This window comes from Pterocles gutturalis, unplaced genomic scaffold (genome assembly GCF_000699245.1).
Source record: "Pterocles gutturalis isolate BGI_N339 unplaced genomic scaffold, ASM69924v1 scaffold26351, whole genome shotgun sequence".
NCBI lineage: Eukaryota > Metazoa > Chordata > Aves > Pterocliformes > Pteroclidae > Pterocles > Pterocles gutturalis.
The window spans coordinates 63,238-84,063 of record NW_010106411.1 but is presented as its reverse complement, the minus strand read 5'-3'; the positions used below and the strand labels follow the sequence as shown (position 1 = coordinate 84,063).

The window sequence follows — 20,826 nt, the reverse complement described above, 5'->3', positions numbered from 1 at the left end:
GATGTAAAATCCCCAGGCTCTCTTTGTATTCCTCTTTGCAAATCTTTGTGAAATATTGAGAGTTCCAAGTCTGTTCTACCATTTTTATTTTTTTATTTCAGAATACTGGTAATTGTCTGCGTGACAGTCTATATCTTGTACAGAAAAATGCAAAGACCTTTTTGTCTATTGAGCAACAGGGGCACTACTGCCATTGCTGAATTTATTACTCTAGAACTTGTCACGGCTGAAGTCTGGTGTTTCTTGTGGATGGCCCCTCTGAATGACACCAGATCCCATCAGTGTCCTGGAATGACATGCTGGTGCAGTCTAAAAATAGGCAAGAGAGGAGTAAGCCTGGATGTTGCCGAAATTATTGTGCAGTTTAATTTGTGAGCTGAGAACAGGTTAATTTATTGTCTTCTGTTATCTTAGCAGGCTGCTTCAATATCCTTTCAGCTTGTTATGACCCCTTGCTTACACCTACATCACCACTTGCCATTAAAAATAATTTTAGGCTGCGAAAACATCTTTGGTGCAAATCTGACGTAACATATTTGTCTTGTTTATTTTCTCAGGAGCCCTTGACTTTGAACATATTGAGGAACAAGCCGAGGGGATCTTTGGTGGAAGGAAAGTATCTGTTCACTAGTGCTAATCAAGGGGTAGCTCAGCAGTTCCCAGGCTGCAGCCCTCAGGCTCCTGAGGACTGGGGATTGTACCTGAAAGGGAGGTGGTAACTGGGAAAAGATTGGAAACAACTGCCACAGTTACCTAGGCTTCATTTTCCTGAAATGCCTTGGATACAGCTCAAAGTAGTGTCCATTTGGATTAAAAGCCAGAGATAAGGGACAGGGGTCCTTCAGCCAGAAATGTCTTCGTGGGAGGGCTTCACTTGTGTGGGTGAAAGCCAGGCTGGAGGATTAGTGCATCTAAGCTGAATGCTGCAGTAAAATCTTAGGTGGAAAAGTTTGTGTAGGCAAGGATTGGGGCTTCTACTGACACAGATATATATTTAGCCATCCTTTAATTTATTTACTTTTTTTTTTTTATAATGCAGTATTAAACTGCACATGAATGACAGAACAAGGCAAGCTGTACATTCCCTACCTGCCTTCCTTCCGCGGCGGCTTATATCCTTTCTTAAATCACAGGACAGCAAGTCAGTGACAGACTCCAAGTACTTGAGCTTGTCCTTAAGCTGCTCAGAGCTGCAGTCATTTCCTATAAACCTAAGATAACTGATTTCTTAAATGAAGGTAGAAGGTGCAAGAGAGATTGCTTACAGAATTAATAACCAGATTTTTTACTGTAAGCATGCAGACTTATTTGGAACCAGAATGTGGAAAAGACTGAGGGGGCACTGATGGGAAAAAGAAAAATACAGCATGAGTTTCTCCTGCTCAGACAAGAGGAGCAGGGGAAAGAGAGGGAAGAGGAGGATTTTAAGTGCTTGACATAATTAGCATTGCAACCTGGATAATGAGGTAGGGTTTTATTTCATATAGTGAGAAAGGTTAGTACCAGGAGTGGGCAAGAAGTATTTGAGCAATAGGGTGAGGCTGACATAGGGACAAATATTTTGTTGTAGTTTGACCTCAGAAACTGTAAGTTGGATAACGTAGGCTGAGTGAACCATGATTAATGAGATTCTGGAATAGCCTCCCTATTAAGCAGTACACCAAAAAGCCCTGTGTGTCTTAAGATAGCACTTGATTTGATACATTTTCCCTTTGATTAAAAGTAAGAAAAAAGGTTTTCTACGACCCCTGACTAGGCTTAACCTGTTGGGAAATTCAGTCTAATATGCTGGTTAACTCCTAAGTTCCTTTTTCAGTGAGGAGAATACACCACTGGACTTAGATGATCATGGTGGCAGAACATTTCTCAGAGTTCTGTTGCATTTAACAATGCATGATTATCCTCCTCTGGTGTCTGGAGCACTTCAGCTACTCTTCCGGCACTTCAGTCAGAGACAAGAAGTCCTTCAAGCTTTTAAGCAGGTATGTGTGTCTATTAAGAGCGTTACTCTTCATCTGAATGTATATGTTGCAGCTAAAAACAATCCTTTTGTGCAACTAATGGATTGCATTCATGTAAGGTTCAACTGCTTGTTACCAGCCAAGATGTTGACAACTACAAACAGATAAAACAAGATTTGGACCAGCTGAGGTCTATTGTGGAAAAATCAGAGCTTTGGGTGTACAAAGGCCAAGGTCCTGATGAGACTATGGATGCAGTACAAGGTGAAAATGAACACAAGAAAAAAGAGGTAATTAGGTTGTGTTTGCACAAATTCATGTGTTAGTATTTTATGAAGATGTAACTGTTTCCAGAAGTGTGAATAAAAAGCCATCTTTCCAGCACACTGCATAGCCTGGTGAGGCAATCTGTATTGCTTTTAGATTAAGGCAAGAATAAGAGAACTTGAGCTGGTTGGTGCCAGTTAGTCTGCAGTGGAAACTGCTCAGGATTAGCAGCCACTGCAGTGTCATCTCTAGGCTTTAACAGAGGACTTGTTTGGGTTTGCTCTGGGTCCCGAGTTGCATCCTTTCAGCACTGACAGATTGCATGGGGTTCGTATGGTTAAAAGTATCTCAGATAATGGAAGGGCAGAGCTGCAAACTGTTCAGGTGATGCATTTTAAATCATGACACTGATTAAATGGCAGAAGAGAACAGTGCTTTATCTCTACCTGATAATACAGGACTTTCTTGGCATGCACATCTGGCTTAGAACTAATTAAACAGCTTTTGTCCCCATATACTTTGCAAAGAAATAGAAAAGACTGGGTGAGGAAATTCAAGAAATAGTCCCTGGGTTATGAACATTTATTGCTGGAAGTAAATAAAAGTAATTTACTACTTTCTTTCCTTGTGCGTAGTATGTAAGACATCTCTTGATATCTATGCAAAGACAGTTTAATAATAGTAGAGAGGGAGAGAAAGAAGTTTTTTGGGGGGAGAATTGATTACAGACAGAATGTGACAAGCAAAGGAAAGGACAGGAGGTTGCTGTCTCTAAAATCATCCCACCCGCATTTTATGTTATAGAGGTCAATGTGACTTGACAGGATAATTATGTGTGTTTTTCTGAGACTGTCAGAAGACTGAAGGATGACACTCCTTTCCAGAAGGAGAGCAGGCACTATCCTAGAACAGTAATTTTAGCCTTCATGAAGATGATAGTATAAGCTACTAATAAGTTGTTTGATTTTTATCTTCAGGAAGGTCACAGCAAGTCCCAAAAGCCTGAAAGTACTAGCAGCTACAACTACCGTGTAGTAAAAGAGGTAAAACTTTGCTTCTTGATAGTTAAATGGAAGTGTAAATGAGTAACACAGCTCTGGAGAGCTGCAGTCACAGGGAGGCACCCAGGAAAGTCTGAGTCACTCTTCCATTGTGGAAACTATTTGCTGAGTAATAACATCTCCCAACTTGAATGGGAAGCCAGGAATACAACAAGCGTGACATGTGTATTCTTTCCTTAAGAATGGATTAGTGAGAAATGCAACGTTTTGTTGCTGTTTCAATGGTAACACAATATTTTTATTGTTAAAGGCTACAAAGGAAGTAAGCAAGTGGTGAAACTATTTAATTTGCACTGTCCTAAGTACCTTGCACTCAAAACCACCAGGCTGTTGAAATTTAATTAAAAAAACACCAGGCAAAGAGCGTGTGTTGGCGCTGATGTGGTGTGAGCTAATGTTCTTTGTGTGACTCCATACTGCGGAGCCCGATGCCAGGTTCACTTGATGTGGCTGAATTCTGCAGGACCAGCCCTAGTCAGAGATGCCATGGATGGTGCCCAGGCCAGTAAACTGCTTCCCTTGCCTGTGCCGAGTGGTGCAAGGCTGCTGTGTCCCCAGGGTGGTGGTGGCTGCCGCTCGAGGGGCAGCAGAAACCATTGCTGCCTTCTGCCCCAACGTGTCCCGGTGGCTCTGGGTTCCATCTTGGTCCTTTTGCACCTCTGCTGATGTTGTAAGTGCAACTGGGCTTTAGCTCCTCACTTTAAGACCCCAAAACCTGCTTTTGCTGCTTAGAGCTGCTCTGGTCCATGCAGATACATTTTTCACTGTTGCTGCTCTCCAGAAGCCACCTGGCATGCTCTGAAAGAAACCCCAGAATTTCGGCTCTAAACCCAGTCTCTTCTCCAGATCCTGCTGCGCCTCAGCAAGCTCTGTGTTCAGGAAAGCGCCTCGGTCAGGAAGAGCCGTAAGCAGCAGCAGCGACTTCTGAGGAACATGGGAGCTCACGCGGTTGTGCTGGAGCTGCTGCAGATCCCTTACGAAAAGGTTGGGTTTCTGTACGGCTATCCCCATGCTTCATGTCATGTTGACAGGCTTTCAATACCTCCTCTGGACCTTCCTGAACCTTCTACCTTCATATTGGATTCACAGAGGCTATTTTATACACCCTCATTGTCTATGAAATATCCACGCTTCAAAAATAATGGGGAGCTTATATAAGCTTTGCTTGTTTGAAGTCTTTGAATATACAGTGTTATATGCTATTTCCTGACATTTGTCCATCATAGCTCAGAGTAAGACCAAGGCTCAACTCTCAGCTTTTCATGGGAGGTGTGTGCTGCCTTGCATTTAAGCTGTGTTGGTGGAAGCAAGGCCCTTGTTATTGCTACGAGGTAGCTGTATGATTTCTCAACAGGTCTGCCCAGGAGTTAGATACAGACCTTCCCCCCCCCCGTTAGTTGTAGAGTCCCAAACTCCCCTTAGAAATGAATAAATATCAACTGACTCTCCAGGTGAGGTCTGCTGTCCGTAACCAGCCATATCAGAGGGCAGGGTCATATCAGCTGTGCAGTTTGAAGCCCACTTTGGGGTGCTGTGTGGTTTGAGCTTGCACAGCACTGTGTTGTGCGGATGAAACACACCCTAAGTTCATCACGTTGGCTGCCCATTAGTCACAGGTGACAGGTACTTATCATTGCATAGGTGAGTTCTGGCCACTCTGCTGTCCTCTGTTCCAAACTCTACAGATTTCTGAGAACCAGTAGTTCTAGACAGTAGCTTCGATTAATGTTAAGCTAAGTCTCATGCTTTCTTGCTTCATATTTTGGTAAAAAATCAGCAACAAAAACACCCTCCCAACACCTCTTGCCACCTTTCTGTCCCATACATGTGAATACATATTGGACAGGCAGTGTGGAAGGTGTTTCACCCTTGGAAATATATGAAACTCCTTAAAAATAAAAGCAGACACTAATTTTCCAAACTGCATTTTATACCATCAGTGGACTGGTAATCCACACTGATGTCAGAGGAAAGGCACCGATTCCTGAACTGTACTTGGAAGTATGCAACGGGTGTGCAGATTCCAGTAAATATAAATTGGGCTTAACCATTGCAATAATAACTTTCCATCTCTTCTTTGCCATGAACTACCTATCTGTCACTGCTGAAATGCATTTCAGTGGAACGTGGCAATTTTCCTGTGCAGCCCCAAGGTGATGATGTGTGGTTTGGCCAATGCACTGCTATGTGCAGAAGTGTAAAAGTGACTAAAGCACGTTGCTGGCAGGCTTGGCCGTGGAGTATTCAATTTTAGAGAATAAACTACTGTAATTTCTATTATGCTCTTTATTTTTGATGATCTTTAAAACCATGAAGCAAGCCAAACTCATCCCCAGTGTCTGTGAACTGGGTGGAGGTTTGTTTTTCTTTGGAGTGTGAGAGAGACGTGACAGTTCCCTTGCAGGGCTGGAGCTGTGGCTCATCCAGTACTCACCTGAAAGTGAACCTTCAGATTCTTTTTAACCCCATCTTATTTGTCATGCAATCACAGGCTGAAGACACGAGGATGCAGGAGATAATGAAGCTTGCACACGAGTTTTTACAGAACTTTTGTGCTGGGAACCAACAGAACCAGGCATTGCTGCACAAGCACATAAACCTGTTCCTTAACCCAGGGGTAAGAATAACCTCATGCCATGATTTATTTTTTGTCTAGCAACAAGAGAGAATGGATTGTCCTTGGCGATCGCCTCTGGGGCTGTTCTGATGCAAGATTGGTTGAAGGGGTCACATTTTGTTTTCATTCTAAGGCCTCAAAAGTTGGCAAGATCTGTTTATTTAGGATGGTTTCAGTGTAGAAGGTTCAAGAGGGTGAAGTGGACTGAAAAATAGGCTTAGATACGAGCTGTTGTGTTGAAAGATTAGGTCCTTGGAAATGTTCTTTTCAGTCCTGCACCCTGCACGAGTGTTGACTTTATCCTGACTTCTGTGTGGGTTTGGTGGTTTGTTTATTTTCTAATTTATTTCTCTTTCATCCCCTCCATTAGATTCTGGAAGCAGTAACAATGCAGCACATTTTCATGAACAACTTCCAGCTTTGCAGTGAGATTAATGAGCGCGTTGTTCAACACTTTGTCCACTGTATCGAAACACATGGCAGAAATGTTCAGTACATAAAGTTCTTGCAGACAATTGTCAAGGCGGAAGGAAAATTCATTAAGAAATGCCAAGATATGGTAATGGCTGAGGTGAGAGCTGCAGAGATTTGCAAGGTCTGAACAGAAGTTTTCACATACCATTTGGTGAAAATGACAAATTGATCCTCTCACTTCTGGGACTGCCAAGAAGCTGACAGTTAGCTCTCTCAATGCAAAAAGAGCACACAGCTACCAGAAAGCACAGGCTTTTTTGTGACCAAAAGCTTTCTGAGCTCTTCACCCACAGGTACAACAAGTGGTCAGTTATTAATGATGCTTATAAGTTACTTTCCAGGCTTCTACACAGGAACATATAGGTGGACTTATGAAGCAAGGGTGCCTTTCTCTAGCAAAATTGGCTGGAAGAGAAGTAGTTTAATTTCAAGATCGCTAATGGAGAAGGAAAATTTTACCATGATAGTATTTTAATGGGAATTTCTTCTCTTACCAAGACCTATGTATTCAGCTGTTTAAGTGCTGAAGGGGGAAAAAGTCTGAGGGTCTTCAGATATTTAGGTGTGTAGATAACTGGGAAACTGGGGTGACAGGATAGAAGGGAGAGGTAAGGGAAAGGTGAATAAATCCCTGTAAGTTGGATTTGCATGTCTGACGTCATTTTTATTGGCCTCCTCAGCAGGGGGAGCCCAAGGATCAGATTTGTCAAGCTCTGGCTTTTGCATATCAATCTTACTGGCTTGATCAAAGGTCTTCCATATCTTGTCGTTCAGTTCAAAAATGGTTTTGTGAGCTTCTCAACATGGAGTTGAGTTTGTGATATGCTTAAAAGTCGGCTTCCATGTGGGTCAGCAGCTCCTGGGAAAAGGAGATTGCCTTGGGGGTTGCCTTCTGTGTTTTATCTAGCTGTTTGCCAGAAACCCTGAGGGAGGACAGCCCCGGATCCCTCCAGCTGCCTGCTCAGAAGTGCCCAGCCTGGAGAAGGTCTCTGTTTGCTCATTCTCCTTCCCTTCGTGGAGTTATAGGAGATGTGAAATGCTCTAAAAATGTGGCCATCGGGGTCTCAAATGTGAAGGTGATAGAAATCTTCAGTGTGTGACTTCACGTGTCACTCGCTAGCCTTGGAAAATTGATGATGTTTGTTCAGAAGGGTGGAATTACTGAGCCCTGCAGTCCTCCCATCCGGCGTGCCCCTGGGGCGTTGCTCTGAACAAAATGCTATGTCTACAGCTTAGCTGTATTAAAAAGTCAGCTGAGGCAATATACGTGAAATAAAAAAGCACAATGGAAAGTCACAAGCTTCTTGGCACAACTTCTGTCTAAGCAGTCAGTTGGAGTGACTTTGAAGTTCTTCAGCAGTTCAGAAGTGGTAAATTCTTTTCAGAGAAAATGTCACACTCGAGCCCTCTGTCCCAAGAAGGGAGCACAAGAGGAATGCCCAGCTGACTTGGTGGGCTGCACTCCTTTTAAGTATCTAGAGAAGAGCTAATCGGGATTTGCACTGTAACAGTCAGCCCACAGATTAGGGGAGGATGCACGGGCTTTGATCTGCTGATGGGATATTTTTCTTTCTCGCTAGCTGGTGAACGCGGGAGAAGATGTCCTAGTGTTTTACAACGACAGAGCTTCCTTCCAGACTTTGGTGCACATGATGAGATCAGAGAGGGATCGGATGGATGAGAACAGCCCACTGATGTACCACATCCACTTAGTAGAGCTGCTCGCTGTGTGCACGGAAGGCAAAAATGTCTACACAGAAATAAAATGCAACTCCCTTCTTCCTTTGGATGACATTGTTAGGGTAGTAACCCATGAGGATTGCATACCTGAGGTGAGGGCTGTTGGGAGGCACTGGCCTATACGTGTTTGAAAAGTGCTGATGCTGGGTGAGAGAGATTTGCTATTGCTGAGTCTGGCCTGGGAAGGGTGGTGGTGCAGGTGGACAGTAAGATGTGAGCTGGGAAACTGGATTTCTTCCCTGGTTCTGCTATCAGCAACCTCAGTCAGTCTGGATAGTTAAATCCTTTTATACTTGTTTCCTTGTCCTGAAAATGGGGATGTGATGCTGTACTCCGTTGTTTTATAGGTTTCTTGAGGCAGAGAGGTTTATGGAGTATGCTGCTAACCTTGAACAGATGGTTCTGCAGAACTGGAAATGATTATTATGCTGACGTTTTGTCTGCAATACTCCTGGTATTTTTTATTGGATGATGTCTTGCTATTCATGGCATTAAATTTCACCGGTGCTTAAATAAAAGGAAGAAGTAGCTTTACAAATGATTTATATAGCAGTTTTAATGTGACATTATACTCATTCATAATACTATTCAGTTTTTTTTATGGTCTTTTTTTTTCTACTTTTAGGTCAAAATTGCATACATCAACTTCTTGAATCATTGTTACGTGGACACAGAAGTAGAAATGAAAGAGATTTATACCAGTAATCATATGTGGAAGCTATTTGAGAACTTCCTGGTTGACATCTGTCGGGTAATGATTTCTGTATCTAGGAACTGAATTCAAAAAGCTTAAATTAACCTATTTAATACAGAGCAATAAGAATAAGACATAACAGTGCATCAAGACCATAGGTACCCTGAATACTCTTTTCCTTCAAATTTGTATGTGCCTTCTTTTCCTTATGCCTGTGGTTTTCATTAGTCATATTCCATGGAACACATTAATATTTTCCTTTTAAAAAGAAAAAAAAACCCCACACGAACCTCAGAAAAGCTCCACACCCTGCTCCTTTGTCTAATTCCTTTTTCTGTTCTGCCACCTGGCTTGCTTTTTCTGGCCAGGATAGTGCGCTCCTTCCCGAGCAATCATCGACGTTTTTTGGCAGGTCAGAACAAATTTTTTCCAAGCTTGGCATTTGTTTGGCCATATGGCTTTTTGCCTGGGATTCCAAGTATTTCCCCATACGAAAGCATTACACCTCAGTCCTCCCTACCCTACTACTTTCTTTCCTCTAAGGCACTCTGGTTTTTTTTCCCTCCCTCCTAAACATGCTATATGCCAACACATTGAAACAGTAACAGTGTTGGACTTCTGCTTTTGTGTGTGCTGGTAATTCAGAGATCCAAGTGTCATAAATATCATTGTGGCAGGGAACTGCTATGACTAGAACAATGTGAAATCAAGAATTTTAGTCTGTAAAACTTGTTAATCTGCCTTGGTTGACCTGCTTCTGATCTGAGAATGAATTGTCTTGCAGGCTTGCAACAACACCAGCGACAGAAAGCATGCTGACTCCATATTGGAGAAGTACGTTACAGAAATAGTGATGAGTATAGTCACCACTTTCTTCAGTTCCCCATTCTCTGATCAGAGCACTACTTTGCAGGTAGGAAAATGTAGAGAGACAGAAAAGTGAAAAATATGCTGCCAGTGCAATTATGTTTATTCCACTTTGGTTCCACGTACAAGTTAAAAAGAAACACGTGTTTGTAATGGGGGAGCTGTTACATATTCTTTGTGACCAGGATATTTATCTTGCTGCAGAGGTGGAAAGATGTGTAGATCAGAGTACAGATGTTTTTCTAGAGAGGCTGAAGTGCCATAGTACTTCATTAGTGGATTCAACTCCGTAGGACAGCCAAGATCACATAGGTCTTCTGGAGAGAGTTTCTACATATCGTTATTAGGTTCTGTGTGAGCAAATCACACTGTAAGTAGGGAAACAAATGATTTGTTCCTGTTCTGTATTGCAGTTGTGTCTAAGGGTTCTGGTTGTCCTCTTTGCGGCTGTAGATCAGAGTACAGCTGAATGAGATGATGCGGGCAGGTGTAGGAGAGCAAACAAGCAATTTTGCTCAGAGATAGTTTGGGCATGCCAGCTGTCTGGCTGTGGTAAAGCAGTAGCACAACAACAAAGAGTTCTCCAGAGTGCCATGAAGAAGGAGCATAAAGCTTTAGTGGCAAGCCTTCCAGGCAGGAGGAGAGGGTGTTGCGTTACTGAGGGTGCCAAGGTGATTGTTTCAAGAGAGCATGTTTTTATAGGAAGACTCTAATTTCCTTTAAAAACAAAAAATGTCCAAGAGCTCTAGTGTGTTTCATTAAGCTGAGTAATTTTTTGGTCTTGTTTAAAAGTTAGGGAGATGAAGAGGAGAAGGTTGAAACATTTGTGAAGTGACAGAAGGTTGCGATTTTCACTGCAGAGCAGCAGTGACAGGACATTGCCCTAATATTTGTATTGCAGCACAAAGATAAGATCGTTCTTTTATTCATGAATAACTTTTTGGGAGGAGTGTGGGTGGAGTGGTCAGGTGCCTGGCAGGTCTGTCAGAACTTTAGGCACAGTAGTTGTTGAAACTTGATGCAACCGCAGCGTGCCAAAGGCAGTTGTTCACAGTGCAAACTCCACGTTTGTAATTGAATGCAACTGGCAGCAGGTTAGGAGGCATCTGGTTCCCAAAAGAGGCCATAAAGGGCATCTGGCAATTTGACATGTAAGTCCCTTGTCAAAGAATTTATGTGAACCCTTTGGATCGTAGTGCGCTGCCTGGGTGACTGCGGTGCCCCAGGGAAGTGTACATCAAACTGCATGACCCTGCATCAGGTAAAGACTTCTTTCTGCTCAGTATGAGCAATACTGCTCCTGCTTTTCCCTGACTACCCGTATCTCTTGTGTTGACACTCTGCCCTCCTTGGTCAGGACACGTGCTCAACGCGTGTCTGGATGACCACTGGCCACAGCCCGATCTAACAACTGCTCAGCATTCAACACAGCCCTGCTTCTCCTAGGCTTAGGCAGCCCTCCTCGTTCAGCCAAGGAGACAGTCACAGAGAGCAACAGAGCTGCATTTGAGATTGGCTCAAATACTCGGAAATTGCCAAACTGTGGGCATGGCTGTGAGAGCACAGGGAGCTGCAATGGCTGTGTTTGGGCTGAGCAGCTTTATTAGGGTTGTGTCTTAACTCACGCAAGTCTGAGCAGTCCAGCAGTTGATTTGCTTCTCATGTGACTTTAAAATGTCAGCTGCTATTGCAGTATCCGCCTCCATGCTTGTTTGTCAAAACTCATCAAAAGAAAATGAGAAATTGAGATCAAGTTAGCCTCGTCCTCCGTGGCTCTGCCCTTCTCCTCTCTTCCCTGTCATGCTTTTGTCATCTCTGAGTGTACAGTATTTGAATACACTTCCTTACCATCATATTTTAGCAATCTGTTAGTTACATTTGCCAGCAGCTTTGAATACACTTCCTTACCATCATATTTTATCAATCTGTTAGTTACATTTGTCAGCAGCTTTTTTTTAGTTTCTCAAACTATCTTTCTGTCTAGCAGGAGGGATATTTATTTCATCTCTTTTATCATCTCCGTTGATAGTTCTGTCTTATCCTAGATTCATCTTTCCTCCACATCTCTAAGTTAAACGCTCTGTTCCTCTCCCTTTTTTCTGCCTGTCGAGACTCTTGCCCATACCTGGGGACTCTCCCATCTGAGGCGTACAGCCTGTTAGACTGCCCGGCTGGTGTACATCACTCCTCCAGGTGGGATTTTTCCCTCCTGTCCAAGATGCTGCAGGGCAGTCTGCAGCCTCTGGTGCTGTAAGTGACGGTTGCCACTCTCCTTTGGATTCAGTCACTCCCCGTCCTTTCTGCTGTACCTTGTCATCCTGTTTCTTCCCATGCGAGCCTCTTCTTGGCTCATGCTCTTTCATGTTATGGCTTGTTCGTCTTAAATTGTACCTCCTTTGAGTCAGGACCAGCTTTGCTTGCTCAAGGAACACCTTGTATGTCTGTCATGCCGTTCAAATAATATAAAATTAGGAGAACCATAAATATGTCTTTTTGAAAAACAGCTGTCCAAAACTTCTTCTCTTTAACAAGTACTGTTTAGGCTGTTTGCCTCCTAAGGGTGCTGCCGCCCAAGGCTTTCCTTCACAAGTGTAGTTGGAGGAATGTGGAACATGGAGTAAATTTCTGACTTGATTTATTGACCTAGTTTAAGCAAATAAATGTCTTTGAAGCTTTTTAAGACCAAAAAGTCTTTAAACGTGAACTGAAAGGAATATGTGGGTGGCTTAAATCCAAAAGTGCAGGTATTTTCAGTGCCCTTGGAGAATACTACCATGTTTTTGTGTTTGGCTTATTTCTAGGAAGGATAATATGTGTTTGCCTCTTAGTAACTTTTGGGTCTTGAATTTTGATTCTCCTTTTGTACATTTCATAATGGTGTTATTTGATGAACTGATCTAATAGATTTAATTATCTAATAGGTTTGGCTTTTTCATCTAACTCCACTTTTTTCTTACAAACAGGCATTAATCTTGACCAGAATAAAAGAGGTATTTTTCACTGGTTACTACATGTTGCGGGCTTTGCACTGTGGTGTAGCTCACTTAGCTGATAGAAACTTAACATGGCTAGTAGACACAGGGACACAGGGTATTCCCCCTCTCAATGTAGGTTCCTTTGAAATATTTAAAATACCTTTCCTTTACAAATAAATGAATTGTTCTACTGAGTAATTACTGTACAAAACCAAACAGGGAGTTGTGGTCAGTACTGTTGGGATGTTGCAAAGATGAAAGAACAGAGCTCATGTGCGTGTTGGAGAAATTTACCTATCTCTAGTGGAAGATCACCTTAGGAAATACAGGGCTAAAAACCACACCTTCATTTTGGCTGATCCATAGCAGCTGTGGTGTTTACCACTAACTACTACCTGTGTTCAAAGTAACAAACACACATCTGGTTTCTTCAGTAAATTAGATACTGGCTAATAACACTTGAAATGATGAGTTTTCAGCTCTGGAGCTGTGCTGTCGTTTAGCCAAGAGCAAAGCCCCTTTTACCTGGGGGCTACTGAGTCAGCCACTGGTCAACACTAAAAGGAGAATCTCTGTATGCCAGGTTTGCTGATAACTCTGATTAAACAGATGAAGATGACTGCTTATTTCCTTTGCTTAGTCAGGCTTCAATTACTCGAGGCTTTATGCTTTAGAAGCTGTCTATTTAATATTTCCCTTCCGGCCTTCATTCCCACCCTTTCCATTGAGTTGCTGATGGTGTGGTAGATACGCTGTCTACAGCGTGAAGTTGCCTGACGAGTGGATGCAGACCAGTTAGCAATGACTGATGTGCAGAGAGTCATGGCTGAAGCTGGTAACTGGTATTACTTCAAGGTGATGCTGATACATCTCAATACAGTGTGATGAGTTTGATTTTTCTTTTCTTTAACCTTATGTTCCAGACTCGCCAGCCTGTGTTTGTACAGTTGCTGCAAGGTGTGTTCAGAGTGTACCACTGCAACTGGTTGATGCCAAGCCAAAAGGCATCGGTGGAAAGCTGCATTCGGGTCCTCTCAGATGTAGGTAAGAAAAGGATGTAATCTGAACTAACCGCTGCAAACATGGTCATCCAGTATTTGCTGCTTACATGTCATCCTTCCAAAAAAGCAACTGCAGTTTACTTCCTGCAGGTGCCACTTGCAGATAACTCAGAGCCTAGGCATAGCACAAAGCCAGAGTCGTGTTGATATATTGTCACGGTTGAGCAATATGTGTTGTCACCGTAACCTGAAGTGCTTTCTCCATTTAACCTCAAAACTCTCTGCAGTCCTGTTGATCTCCAGCAGGGAAACAGTTCCATGCCACTCCTTCCAGTAGTTGCTCCACTTTTAGTAGCAAGAGTAATTTGTACTGGATATGAGGCCGAATTCTGTTGGACAGGTGTACATGTGTGTTAGCATGAGATGTTGGGAATGGGTCTGTGAGGATAGATTCCTACTCCCACACTCTGAAGACAGCAGACAGCTCTGAGGTGTGAAAGGCTTTAAACACAATGCTGCAGAGAGGTCTGACCCGTTACCCGGGACTGAGCATGGCATTGTTTAAAGTGCACACGAAGGAGATTGTAGAAGGAACTGCAAGTAAAGCTTGTTTTGTTCTTGCATTGGTTGTAATACATGGGCTGAAGGAGTCAATGCTTACTAACTTTTGCTTGTTGCAGCAAAAAGCCGTGCAATTGCAATTCCTGTTGACTTGGACAGTCAGGTCAACAATCTCTTCCTGAAATCTCATAACATTGTACAGAAGACTGCAATGAACTGGCGAATGACTGCAAGGAATGCTGCCCGCAGAGATTCGGTGCTCGCTGCCTCCAGGGATTATCGAAACATCATTGAAAGATTACAGGTGACTGCCCAGCACCCCTTCCTCCTCTGATAAGTATTTACTTGCATGCCTACACAAAAGGAGGAATTTACTAAGTAGAGAGATATTTGGGAATGAATTAACTCATGAAAATGCCACATGGTAATCAAGTTAGCTTATGCTGAATATAATAACACTGGATATAAAATCAAGTGTAAAGCATTGTATCAGGACAGGTAATTGAACTGCACAGCTAATGGGTATAGAAACTAGCTTCAAATATCAACATCTCCTAGTGGTACTTGAAGTATTCTTGTTCCACCATTAGTAATATTTCTTTGATAAGACAGGACTTTTTCATCATCACAGCCTTCCAAACTCCTCCAGTGCTTTGCTCCTTATACACCAATACTCCCAGTACCACAAAAGGTGCCAGAGCTTGAAATAAATTGATGTATTGGTTCCTTGTGAACCAGTTGCAGCCACAGTCATTCCCTGAACCAAAGTGTGTGCATTCCCCTACTGGTTTTGCTAAAAAGACTATTAAAGCATAATGCTTCACGTTAGAAATAGGGACAGATGTATCATAGGTATATTCTGTGTCCAGATCTGTAGACAGTTCAATAAGGCCTTCTTTATACCAAATGAAATTCAACATCTTGAATGATGCCTTTATCCTTTGAAGATTCATTCTCTGGCCAAAAGCTTTTTCTGGCAAACAGTTCTAACAAACTTTACATAAACTTGTATTACATAATGTAAAAACACTGCCCAACCCATCCTTATTGAAATAGCTTCTCCCTCTTTATCCGTTCCTGTCTATTTGTCCATTTCCATTTGATTAAACTTCCTCTCTGGCTCCAGAGGTATCTCAGTATTTTCTGATTGTTCAAGTATTAGGATAAATGTGGTTTCATTTTAATGTAGCTACAGCCTTCCACTCATTGATGAATAGGGGAAGGATTTTCTTTTTTGCACAATTTTAACAGTAGTGCTTTTTTGTGAGCTCACATAAGCATAAATGACCTGACCATTATCACAGAGCTTCAATGCAGCTCTGAATCTGCATTTTTCTCTTTCTCCTATGTGAACATGAACACCTACAAAGATAGAGGGAGGGTTGGGGAACTAAGTAATCTGGAAGACTGCTGGCAATCAGGGCTTCTCTCTTAAAAACAAGTGTTAAATGATAAAACTGAAAGTCTTACCTGACCAGACTCTGAGGTCTTTGATCTAGTTTATCCAGGCAGGACAGACCTAACTGTCCTGTCCCTCTTTTGTGCTTTGTAAAATTAATTTGCATATTCATTTATATATATATTTAATGTTTGCCTAAAATCTTGATATTCTAGGACATCGTGTCAGCTTTAGAGGATCGCCTCCGTCCTCTTGTCCAGGCAGAGTTATCAGTACTGGTAGATGTGCTTCACAGGCCTGAACTGCTCTTCCCAGAGAACACTGATGCAAGGAGGAAATGTGAAAGCGGAGGTTTCATTTGCAAGTAAGTTGTCCTGAAGTCTGGCTTGTTGGGGGGGTTTTTTGTTATGTTTTGCTTCTTCACAATTTTCTCGTGCCCTGTGGAAGGGTGCCCTCCTGCCCAGCTTTATGCAAAGCAGAGTATTTCATGACATGGGAATGCAATTTGTCCTTGGATGGGAGGGGGTAAGCCCCTGGGGATGGGGAGAGACTGCTGGACATGCTTTCACAGCTAATGCTTAAAAGTTTCTGGCTTTGCTGCAGGATAAGAGTGTCATAAACAGTAGTATAAAAAAGTAAAAAATTATGAGCTGTTATCTACCCCTGCCTTCAACTCTAGTAGTGTCGGCACGGTACTTGATCTTGTAGCACTTAGTGCTGGGGCAGTAGGTCAGAATCAGTGTTATCACGTTCATCACCCAATGCAGGTGCCTCCCAGATTTGGAGGGAAGGAAAAGGAAAGATTATAAGGTCATTTAGAGGGCAATTCAGAGCAGAATCGAGCTTCTCCAATCACCTCCTGGATTATATACAGAGTTTACGGAAACTAGGTACCAGAGTACCAAACAAATGCTGGGTAGGAAAGATTTCTAATTGCGCTGTCCAGGACTCTTAGTATAATTTTTAACAAAGTAGTATGTGGAATAGTTTTCTTTCTTACTGTTAAGTGTGTGTTCTGTAGGACCAGCAAGTCCTAAATCCCACTGCCGTTTCCTCTGATTCCATTTTGCCTGTAGTCAGAGGGTTTTATCTGGCTGTCCTGCTGGGGGGGATGCTGTTTCCTTCACAGCTTCACTGAAGCCCGTGGTAGCTGGTTCAATGTTGCTCTTGAGGGAATGTTCCCAAGATGTTTGCATATTGGCATGATAATAAAACTTATTTGCAGCTTAAGCCAATTAAGTAAGATAGCTACATATATCTTATCCCATTTTTAGAACATTAGTACTAAAATGAGCTGTGATTGATTGGTTGTTTTCAGGTTAATAAAGCATACTAAGCAGCTGCTAGAGGAGAATGAGGAGAAACTATGTATTAAAGTATTACAGACGCTCAGGGAAATGATGACCAAAGATAGAGGCTATGGAGAAAAGGTAACGTAATTTACAGTTCGTCATTCTGTGTTCAACACTGTCTTTATTATTCAGTAAAGGAAAATAAAATTCTTGCTGTGTGTTTTGTATGTGTAAGCACTTCTGTACTGGATCAGGAACAAAACATTTTTAGTCAATTAGTAACTTCAAATATAATTTGAAAGGTGAGCTGGTTTCTGTGGCTCTTCTTTAGACTTGCAAGTTTAAGTCTAATTCCTGTGGTTGCTGGCACTGTAAAAATATCTAATTTTGTTATCTTTTCATGAAGGATATAACTTCTTGATTTGCTTTCTGGGTCTAGGTGCCTCTTCATCAGGTCACATAACCATACAACAAAAGGATATTTTATAGTTTAATTTTAATTTATATAAATTAAATTATGATCTGAGTCATCATCTTGTTGAAATTATAGATGGAAACTGTCTGTACACCCACCCAGGCTTTTTTTTTCGTTCACTTTCCTACATACAACTCCTTTGTCTTGTTTAGAAGAACATTTTCCTGTAGGTACAGATCTATTCTCTCTCTGCATCAGAAGAGCATGTATATGCCCATGTGTTTGTGTACCTAGACATTCCTACAGTCAGTCTCAAAATCCTCATCTAAGGTATCCCATGCATTTTTAAGCAACCTAGATTATTATACCACACGGTAGGTGTACAGAGCAATATACCCTCCCAGTGAATGTGCTCGTGAGTGATTGAGAATTGGCAGGTTGGGACTGGGCGAAGCAGTGGTGTGGAAGGATGCTCACTGTGACTGAGAGTCTGTGCCCAGCAGCACATACTGTTTCATATCCAGTTCTCACTTGCAGTAAGGTTTAAAGTTGTTGTTGCTGCATAGTGCTAGACTGACGGCACAACAAGGGAAAAGCCTTAGAGGTGAGACAGTTTCATAATAATAATGTTTATCACTGTGGCTACAGCTGCAGCCACAGGGAAGATGCTCTATTGGCAGAGCATTGCCAGGCTGACTGGCCAGTTGGGATGTCGTGCACACACATGAGCCCTGATTTAGCTAGCCTAGCTGGAAACAAGGAGGACAGGAGCAGAATGTAGAGCTCTGTTACCAGTCCAGCAAGAGGCAGGTGCTCTCACAGCAGAGCACGGGGACCCAGAGGAGGGGAGAGCAAATGGAGGGAGAGGCTGTGTGCGTGTGGGTGCACACGTGTGGGCTGTTACTGAGCACACCCAGCTGAGTACAGCAGTACCGTGAGTGAGCAGGAGACTCCTAGGAAAATGCCTGAAGGGTAGGGATGGCCAGTGCTGTGCTCTGCCATGTCAGGGAATGCTCTTCCCACGTGCTGCTACCACCTCTCGGCTGTCAGAGGTCCAGCTGCCTCCTCCCAGCCACTGCTGCTGCTTTTCTCCAGACATGCAGTTCTACCTCGAACTTTTTTTCGCTTTGCAGTAGCAGTATTTTTGAATAAACACACTGACTGAGGGTATGTCCTCATGAACTGCAAGAAAAAAATATATATATACACACACACTATATATATATATATATACACACACATATATATGCAGGCTAAGAAAGGGAGCTGTGTAGGCAGGAAAGGGCAGCAGCTGCAGGTTTCTGCTCACTTTCAGCACATTGTCCTCTGCTGATGTGGCAGTATCGTGTGCTGGGTTGTAACCCGCTCCCGAGAAGCCCTGCAGTGACCTTCTGTCCTGTCCCCAGCCTTGCCTACAGCTGGAAACCTCCAGCCTCAAGGTCCCTTTACTTACATCTGCAATATAGTACCATGAGGTAGAGCCTACAGAAGTTAGTCTGCTCCTGCAAAAGGGAGTTGGGCTACATGGTCCTTTTTAGCGAGTTTGATTTGGTTTTACACTTTGTGAGCACATCAGTGTATATAAATGCTCCTGTTAAAAACAGCCAAGACACTGTCCAAGGTCACCTGAAGTAATATAAAGAGTAGAATATATATACTATATAGACTATACAGCAACAAAACCCAAATGACATCTTTGAGGTTTTATCTTTTAATGCAACATGCCACTTGGAGATCTTTCTAAATGCAAATTCATTTACAGGAGTTTCTTAGATCCCCCTTCCCTTCCCCTCCCCCCAAAAAACTTGAGTAAAGCAATATTTCTAGAAGGTACAGTTAAGATAACTTGCACCATTCAGACCCTGGAGAACCCCCCACAAGATTCTAAAAATCTTCAAAGTGTAGAAAATGCATTAATTTCTGAAACAGTAGATCAGTTACATAATGCAAGATAAGAATATGCTTGCCTCTGAAGTGGATTTCCGAATATGAAAAAGCAGCTGATTGCTTACAGATAGACTGCTAGTAGTAGTAGAACAGCTTTTACTGTCTGACTGTGAGAAGTGCAATCGTATTTATTCTCCCTTGTGACTCATATAACTGTTATTTAGTCACCACTTAAAAGGCAATACCTTTTGTTTTTAAAATGAGACTGGAGTGTAAAAAAAAAAAAAAAAAAAAGGAAAAACCCATTCTAAATATAGGAGTTCCTCCATCCTTCAAGGTGGCAAAACTTATTTGTGTGACCAGAATATCAATTAAGCAAGAGATACTGCTTGTAGGTAAGGTGTTCACAGGATTGACAGTGGTCACTTCAAAGCAGTGTCCAGCAGCAGAGCGCCGTGGAAGCTTTGGCACAGCATGCGATTTTGCTGCCACGCCATGTGGTGCTTGCTGGAACAATCTGATTTATAAAAAGATTGTACTACTCCTCTCACACCTAATCTTCCAGCACAAGTCATAAAAATGCCACACCCTCCTGGCCCGTGCGCTTGTCCCTTTTGTAAGTGGGAAATGTAATGAGAAAGCAGTGTTGTCCGCTCCCATTAGCGCAGGCCTTCATTAAGCCGCTGGGATTCCTCTGCAGCATGCAAAAACTGCGGTGAGAACACAGATGTACAGAAGCTTGTGGGAAGGCTCAAAGTTTTACATATTGCTAAAGACTCCACATCTTGGCAGGCGCTCAGGTTCGCTCAGTGATGGGTAGCATACTGTGGTATATTTAATAGGCAGAAAACTTCACTACATTGACAGTGTAGGCTAGACCCAAGTTTTTTACTTTGCTGAAACATGTCATTCATCCACATCTTTCTGGGCACCTACCAGATGATAAGCCTCAGTTCTGCAAGACTTACATTTTCAAACTCCCATCTCTCTTCCCAAACTGGAAATCCAGCCTCTGCACTCCCACTGCTGTACTGCTCACGCTGGTGACGACTCTTATGCCCAAGGGTGAAGTTCTTGGATCTCGGTCAGCCAGCCTGCGTGGTTTGTCACTTGGCACAGGAACAAAGCCTGGGCGCATCCTGCCTCTGAAGCTACCTGGTGCAGCACTTCCAGCAGTGTCGTCTCCCTAACCCACCGCATCCTGGGCGCTTGCAGATGTTACTCATGCCAACTGTAAAATATTCACAATGTTGGATTGCAGCATTGAAAGTGTTAAATGATTTATAAGATCCTAACATGAAATTTATTTGTAATTTCTCTTACTAATCCTTGCTTTCAATTCTTCCCCTTCTTTCTTTTCTGGCAGATTACCATTGAATTGGATAATGCTGAGGTTTTAATTTTATTTATTTTCTACAGTGTTGTTTTTATGGTGTTTGTTTTATGAGTAGCCTTGTGATCTGTCCTGTTGTCTCTTCAGCATTGAGCTTCCCAATTTGTACGCCTGTGTCAGTGAATTAGTTGAGTTTTCAGTCTGCTGTGTGTCTACGCTGGGAGTAGTTACCGTAACTAATTCCATATGTCAGTACTTGGAATATTAGTCCAAATAATTTGT

General features: G+C 42.5%; 1 protein-coding gene across 1 annotated transcript in view; it reads left to right on the top strand.

Annotated features, from left to right (window-relative positions):
- The window catches only part of ITPR1 (inositol 1,4,5-trisphosphate receptor, type 1), a gene marked incomplete at its 3' end in the record, with an annotated part of 143,837 nt that overhangs the window by 62,168 nt on the left and 60,843 nt on the right, over nucleotides 1–20,826 (top strand). Inside the window, exons 24-38 of the mRNA XM_010087777.1 lie at nucleotides 558–616; nucleotides 1,821–1,982; nucleotides 2,081–2,251; nucleotides 3,206–3,271; nucleotides 4,136–4,273; nucleotides 5,781–5,906; nucleotides 6,277–6,477; nucleotides 7,961–8,212; nucleotides 8,746–8,871; nucleotides 9,599–9,727; nucleotides 13,580–13,700; nucleotides 14,338–14,522; nucleotides 15,833–15,981; nucleotides 16,936–17,047; nucleotides 20,578–20,604. Coding sequence (XP_010086079.1) covers nucleotides 558–616; nucleotides 1,821–1,982; nucleotides 2,081–2,251; nucleotides 3,206–3,271; nucleotides 4,136–4,273; nucleotides 5,781–5,906; nucleotides 6,277–6,477; nucleotides 7,961–8,212; nucleotides 8,746–8,871; nucleotides 9,599–9,727; nucleotides 13,580–13,700; nucleotides 14,338–14,522; nucleotides 15,833–15,981; nucleotides 16,936–17,047; nucleotides 20,578–20,604 — 2,024 coding nt within the window. The remainder of the gene's footprint in view (nucleotides 1–557; nucleotides 617–1,820; nucleotides 1,983–2,080; nucleotides 2,252–3,205; nucleotides 3,272–4,135; nucleotides 4,274–5,780; nucleotides 5,907–6,276; nucleotides 6,478–7,960; nucleotides 8,213–8,745; nucleotides 8,872–9,598; nucleotides 9,728–13,579; nucleotides 13,701–14,337; nucleotides 14,523–15,832; nucleotides 15,982–16,935; nucleotides 17,048–20,577; nucleotides 20,605–20,826) is intronic.